Source organism: Ursus maritimus, unplaced genomic scaffold, assembly GCF_017311325.1.
Source record: "Ursus maritimus isolate PB19 unplaced genomic scaffold, ASM1731132v1 scaffold_2, whole genome shotgun sequence".
In the NCBI taxonomy this organism is placed as follows: Eukaryota; Metazoa; Chordata; class Mammalia; order Carnivora; family Ursidae; genus Ursus; species Ursus maritimus.
Genome location: NW_024424452.1, coordinates 50,741,642 through 50,748,701, shown reverse-complemented (window position 1 = coordinate 50,748,701; position 7,060 = coordinate 50,741,642). Strand labels below are relative to the sequence as shown.

At 49.5% G+C, this 7,060-nt stretch overlaps 1 protein-coding gene across 3 annotated transcripts in view; it reads left to right on the top strand.

Annotated features, from left to right (window-relative positions):
* Positions 1 to 6,046: 6,046 nt before the first annotated feature.
* The window catches only part of MARK1 (microtubule affinity regulating kinase 1), a 113,216-nt gene continuing 112,202 nt past the window's right edge, over positions 6,047 to 7,060 (top strand). The window contains exon 1 of one of the 3 annotated variants that reach the window (XM_040636010.1): positions 6,047 to 6,178. In XM_040636010.1, coding sequence (XP_040491944.1) covers positions 6,128 to 6,178 — 51 coding nt within the window. In that variant the 5' untranslated portion in view covers positions 6,047 to 6,127. The remainder of the gene's footprint in view (positions 6,179 to 7,060) is intronic. The other 2 variants (XM_040636009.1, XM_040636008.1) reach the window with 2 other exon arrangements.

Genomic DNA, 7,060 nt, shown 5'->3' with positions numbered 1-7,060 from the left:
AGTAAAATCACAAGGTAATAAAATTAGCAGTACTGTGTTAAGCTATTACTCTACAGAAGACAGAACAGAGTCACTTTGCTACCCAGTCAATAATATTAATTGAGAAGATATTTTACATACGGTGTGAACTCTTATCTACTCCCATCGCCCCTAGGTGCAAACTTAGTGATTCTCCTATACTATATTTTCAATTCCTATATGATGCTTCTTAGAATTCAGAAGAATGTGGAAGTGCAGGAAAATGTACAGCATGAAGCAAGTCAATAAAAGTCATTTAGGAAATCGCGTATCTTCTAATTGCCATGCACTGTGCTGGGGGGCCCTGGGCAAAGAGAGTTAAGTAAAATATATTCCCAAGTCACGGGAATAAAAGGCACAACTCAGGAAATATGGTCGGTGATACAGTAAAGGGTTGTGTGGTGACAGATGGTATGCGACACTTGTGGTGAGCATGGCATAGTGCACAGAGAAGTTGACTCACTATGTTGTACACCGGAAACTAATGTAACACTGTGTGTCAACTAGACTCAAATAAAAATTTTTTAAAAGACCTATTCCCTTCCTTGACCAAGCTCACAGTTGGGTGGGGGACCAGCCAGGTCCACAGTGCTTGGGGAGCTGTAGCAGGAGAATGTTCAGGCTTCGGAGGTAGTGCCAAGTGATTAATTAACTCTGTAGGTGTGGGGAGGGGCAGGGATGTCATGGAAGCCTTCCAAGAGAAGGTTCTTAAAGCCAACTCTGAGTCTATCAGGCAGAAAAGAGGGGAGGACGTTCCCAGAAGAGAGAACAGATGACACATAGGTTCAGAGAAGTCAGACAGGATGGCGTGTCCCAGGAATTCCAAACAGCGCGCTGTTGCCCAGCCTCGAGTGATGGAGGGAATGGAAGGAGGTTAAGTATTGCGTAGACAGAGATGACGTTTGTGAGCCGCGGAGTGGCCCAACCTCAAGTCCCCATGAGCTGACTGGGGCTGACACGGACAGCGATGACGGCAGGCTTAGTGTGTATAATCAGTCCTTCTTCAGTCCTTCTGTGACCATACAGACAGTGTAAAAGGCAGCAGACCCCTCTCGAGATTCATTTCCATTTCAGTGATTCTACATTTTACATCTTGACTGTTGACATGCGATAAAAATTTACTTTGTTGACCACAGGAGAACAATCAGGACCTTTTATTTATTTATTTGTTTGTTTGTTTATTTATTTATTTATTTATTTATTTATTTTTAAAGAACCAATTATTCTTTTCCTGATGGACATTAACCACATTTCTCTTTAGCTGGGACAACTTTTTGTTACCTTACAGAACTGCCCTTTTTTGTAGTTCTCTGTGGGTTAAAGGAAAGATTGTAGATAGTCCTGTATCCTATTGAAACAAAGTATGTTCTCAATAGTAAATAGCTGTGGACTGGCCAAGTCTATCGGATATGAGGTACATTAAGTACACATGGTATAAGAAATGTACAGTTTTATGAGTTTATTATGAACTGCTAAATCTGTCACATTTGATAAATTGTTCGTTTACAAATGACTGCAATCTGTTAACACTCATTTGTATAAATTCACCATATTTTTCATTTAGCTCTGTAAAAAGAATACGAGCTGCTAGTGACTATGAGGAAGAATATTCCCTTTGAACAGTATAGTGCTTGGCATGTGGTAGAGTGGTACTTAATATAATGTTTGTTGAGTCAAAGACGGAATTATTAATAGCTTCTAATCAAGGCTTTTGGTTCTTCAACAACTAAACCTGTTTATTTTCAATTTTTACTTTATAGAGAAGTGTTGTCCAAAAGAGAGATGATTTAAGTCACATATGTTAATTTTATATTTTTCAGTCTTGACCTTTGGAAAAGTAAAAAGAAACAGTTGAAATTAATTTTGATATACTTTGTTTAACCCAACACGTCAAAATGTTAGCATTTCAATATGTAATCAATATAATATTTATTAAAGAGATACCTTACACTTTTTTTTTTCCCTAAGTGTTTAAAATTCTGGTATATATTTTATATTTACAGCACATCTCAATTCAGGTGACAAATTTTCATCAGAAATATTTGAGCTACATTTAGATTTCAGAATATTTAGCTGAGGAGCGCCTGGGTGGCTCAGTCAGTTAACCGTCGGCTTCTTGGTTTTGGCTGGGGTACTGATTTCAGGGTTATGAGATCGAGATGGAGCCCTGCATAGGGCTCCATGCTTAGCATGGAGTCGGCTTGAAGATTTTCTCCCTCTTCCCCTCCCCCCCATGCATGCACTCTCTCCCTCTTTCTAAAATAATAAATAAAATCTTTAAAAAAAAAGAATATTTAGTTGAAAGGGTAGGTTCATATATCCAAGTTTTTTTCTTAACAATTTAAAATTCCCCAATAATTGAATCAAATATCAGTTTTTAAATTATTTAAAGTTAATTAAAAATGAAATCAATAATAAATTCACTTCCCTAGTCACATTAGTGACATGTCAAGAGCTCAATAGCCACATGTAGTTGGTACCTCCTGTATAGGACTGTGTAGTTCTAGAAAACTGCTCTCCGCAGGGCTGCCGATGGACAATGCTCTTTGAGCACACTTCAGTGGAGGTCTAGAATCTTGTAGACCTTTATTTTCCTTTTGTTTTCTCAGTACTTCCCATTTTTTTCTGAAACTGTATTACCCTAATACCTGAAGTTAGAAACCTGCATATTAAACACGCTGCATTTGGTTAATAATCCTAGAGAAAATTACTCAAAGCCTTAAAATACTCCTTTTGTCATTTCTTCATTGTCACAGGCACAAGGATCTGTACATAGTGATACAAGAAAATTTTGCTCATGAGCATTCTCATTATTAAGGACTGTAGCTAAGTAAATTGTAATCCACTCACAGTACTGCCTCCTGCCAGGTCAAGGGGAGGAGACTTCGTATAGGTGCACACACTCAATGACTCAATGATTTCTTCTAACCTCTGCCAAATGAATTTTCATTATATACCTAGCCTAAAATTATAGGCATGAATAAGGGTTATTTGAATGCCATTTTGGGGGCGATGGCATTGTTTCTTATCTATTTTGGTAGCCAGCATTATGGACTTGAATTATCCACCCAGTAAGAGTCCCTTTGAATGTAATGCCACTGTTATAAAACTTTCTTTATGGATCGATTTTAAAAATAAGTATCCTTTCCTATCACTACCTGATTTTCAGCAAGTTTCTATATACGAGCCCAGCGTAGCAAACACAGCCAAGGGATTTGCCCATGACTTTTAACATACACTTTAAAGCCTTGCAAGTCACTGTCCCAGAAATACTGGGCTCTCCTTTGAGCTCTGTCTCTAATTAGCCATTACACCTTATAGGCATAAAGAACCTTATGGAGGTGGGCCAGTGGGTATCGTAACTGGTACATGATTGAACAGTACCACGTATTCCAGTTATCTTCTTAGGTACACTATCAACCTGGTACATCTGTGATCTTGAATAAGTCAGATGTGTGGACTTTACCATGCAAGTAAGTATCTGTCTGGGTTAATACAAGATAAAGACAGGATACGATGTGAATGGGCACCGAAAAGCAAAATCCAAGCTACCAGTTGAAGGAATGATGTCTGTCCCAATGGGGTTGAGACTGGTTCCACAGATACTCGTTTATTCCCACTCTGACATGGGGACTGTTGTAATGCAGGGTACTCCAGTGGCCACAGCAGTCAATGGTGCTGCTGACACAGCATCAGCTGCCCCTATAGGCAGCAGTGGCTCTAGTTAGATCAGAAAAGTACAGGCTTCCGCCCTGGCAACTTCAATCCATCTTGGTGATTCAGGATCTCCGCAGAGGGACTGTGAGAGCTTGGCATTCCCAGTTGTACACCATAATTCAGGATGCAGCCTTGCAGTTCTAAAGCTTGCATTTTGAGTAGTGGTGACGAACACCAAAGGGATCTTGTGATTTTTATTTGCCTTGTGAAATTGAGAAGTGTTTACAAGATAAACTGCTAAGGAAATAAATACCTAGATGGTGTTCAAGAAGTGAATATTTACCAGATGAGATTTTTTTTTCTTAGAGTATCTTTGTATTTGCTATTTTAGGTCTTTCGGGACATATTTTAAGGGTCAAGTGTTAAATTTTCAGAAACAACCTTTAATGAGTCAGGTTAAAAACCACCTGGCGCAGGGATTCTTCAAATGGATGAACTTCAGAAGAGAGGAGGAATTTCCCATCATCCTAAGATTCCCATTGGAGGCTTAAGAAAGTAGCTCGAGGGGCGCCTGGGTGGCACAGCCCTTAAGCGTCTGCCTCTCAGGGCGTGGTCCCGGCCTTATGGGATGGAGCCCCACATCAGGCTCCTCCGCTATGAGCCTGCTTCTTCCTCTCCCACTCCCTCTGCCTGTGTTCCCTCTCTCACTGGCTGTCTCTATCTCTGTCAAATAAATAAATAAATAAATCTTAAAAAAAAAAAAAAAAGAAAGTAGCTCGAAAATTGGATCTACTTCCTTCTATCTATTGCTCCTTTTATCTTCCTGCCCACCCATGAAAGGAAGCGAAAAAGAAATATTGGCAAGAATAGAGAGATGATAAGGTTTTTGTCCTAGAGGTTGAATGTGCAAAATGTAAGCTCCCAGATAAGACAGAAAGAAGTAGCATTGGTTTTTAAGGGGCTAATGGGCCCTGGACAGTGCATTGTACAGGGATGTTAAAGAATATGTAAGTGGCAGGTGGGTGGACGGGTGAGGAAGCCACCTGGAGGAGGTAGGACTGGGCCAGAATCAAAGACTGGTCTCCACCCTTCCTAAACAAGCTCGCCTAAGTGACACTTCCTTGTGTCCCAGGAAGTGACGATCAGTCGGTGTAGACATTGGGACTCCCGATGTCACCCGCTCCGGGGGTGCTGCGGTGGGCGCCGGAGACCTCTTTGGCCGCCCGATTCCCAAGGAGGCGGCGCCTTGCGGGCACCTCCGCGAGCTGCCCCGCCCGCGCCCTCTGCACCCCGCCGAGGCTGCTGGCTTTTCCAGGGGCGTTTGTGCCGTTTGCCCAATTATGAGGGTGACCCTGAACCCCACGGCTCCCTGGAGAAGGGGGCTGAGAGGGGGCTTGGCGGGTGGGAAGGGCAGGAATTGAGAAAGCTTGCACACGGGGGCGGGGGAGCAGAATTTAAGCCTGGGAAAAGTCCCGAGGTGGGAGACGGGCGGCGGAGGATCGCACGCATTCTTTCCGAGGAAACGGACAAAAGGGGGCCACTTAATTGCACCAGCGCCCTCTCACCTCGCGCGGCAAAACCCAAACACGAATACAAATAAAAGCCACCAGAGGCTCTCAGACTACGGTACTCCGCGGGTGGGGCGAGAAACAAAAATAAACAGCGGGGCCGGCGGGCGAGAGCGCGCGCGAGGAGGGGGAGGAGCGGCCCCGCATCCCTAATGAGGGAATGAATGGAGAGGCCCCCTCGGCTGGCGCCCGCCCACCCGGCGGCGGCCGCCAAGTGCCTCTGGGCGCTGCGTGCCGCGCCCGCCGCTCCGCGCGCTGCCGGCTCGGGCCGCTCCTCCGGCTGAGGCGCGGCGGCGGCGGCGGCGAGCGCGCCTAGCAGCTGACGGGCGCGCCGGGAGGGGCGCCGCCGCCGCTGGGCCCCGGGCGCGTGGCTGCGGCTCGGCCGGCGGCGCGCACACCTGAGGCGGGGCGCGGGGCGCGGCGCGGGCGGCGCTGTCAGGGCCGCGGCTCCCGGGCCCGAGCCGCGCTCGCCGGGACGAGCCGGGCAGTGATTTGCGGGGCGACCTCACCTTCAGCCATGGCCCGGGGAGACTAGCGGGGCCCGGTCGCCGCCCCCGGCTCCCCTTCCCCGCCTCCCCCCCTCCCCTCGGCGCCGCATCCCGCCGGCCTCGCCGCCCGGCCCGCGCCGGGCAACCGCCCTCGCCCGGAGCCCGCCCTCGCTCTTGCCCGCGTCCCCCGCCGGCGCCGCCGCGGGAAGCGGCTCCCCCTCCCCTTCCTCCGCGTCCTCCTCCCCCTCGCCCCGCCGGGGCCGCTTGTTGCACCGCCCCGCGGCCTGCGGGAGCCGCTCGGCCCGGCCCCGCGCCCGCACCCCCTTCCGCTCGCCCCCGGGCCCGCACCCCAGCCGGGCCGGCGAGACCCCGGCCCGACCCCGCCGCCCGCACAAAATGTCGGCCCGGACGCCATTGCCGACGGTGAACGAGCGGGACACGGAGAACGTGAGTAACTCGAGCCTCCCCCGGGAGCGGCGGGGGCGAGACCCTGGGCCGACCCCCGTTTCACCCTCCGCCGGGCCGCCGTCCCCCACCCCACCCCGCCCCACCCCGGCCCCCGCAGCGGCCGCCGCCGCCGCCGCACGGTCTCCACCTGGAGCCGGCGTGCCCCTCGCCCGCCGCTCAGCCCCCTTTTTCATTCCAACCCCATTTCGCTGCTTTCCCCTGCAGGGCGAGGGCGGGGGCTGTACGGGGAGCCCTGTCCTCGGGGTGGTCCTCCCGGAGAGGGTGGGCGGATGGAGGGCAGGGAGGCACCGGCGAGGGCAGAGTGGGCATCCCGGATTGCTGTGTTTGTCCCTCGGCATGCTGTATCCCCACCCGAGTGCTCGCTCTACGGTCGCGGGCGAGCCAGCTGACTGCCTCTTCCCCCCTCGCTCTTCTGGCCCTTTCAGCCCTCTGCACCCCCACCCCCCTGCATTGCCCCATGACTTTGCTTTTTGTAACATTGTGTCCCATTTTGGGTCGTGGGCACCGCAGGGGGAAGGTCGGAATGGAAGGGGCAGAGTGGTTGTAGAGATGGACGTGTGTGTTTGTGTAGATGAGTTCCTGCTGCCGAGACGCTGTTCGGGAGGGATGAGTAGAAGAATTTCCCGGACAGCCTCTGTGGCCCTGGGGTTACGGCAAAACGTTTAAAAGCCGGCGGAAGCCAGCGGCTTTTTATTCTCTTCCTCAAGTCAGTGGTGATAATTCAGGGCAGGTTTTACTTTAAATATCTCTCCTCCTTCTTGGAGTGTCACACGGTGCATTTTCTTTGAAGGAAGGATTTTCTGTGTCTTTGATCGAATTGCCCTCAGGAGTTTTTATCTGGATGCAGATGTCCCTGGTGTT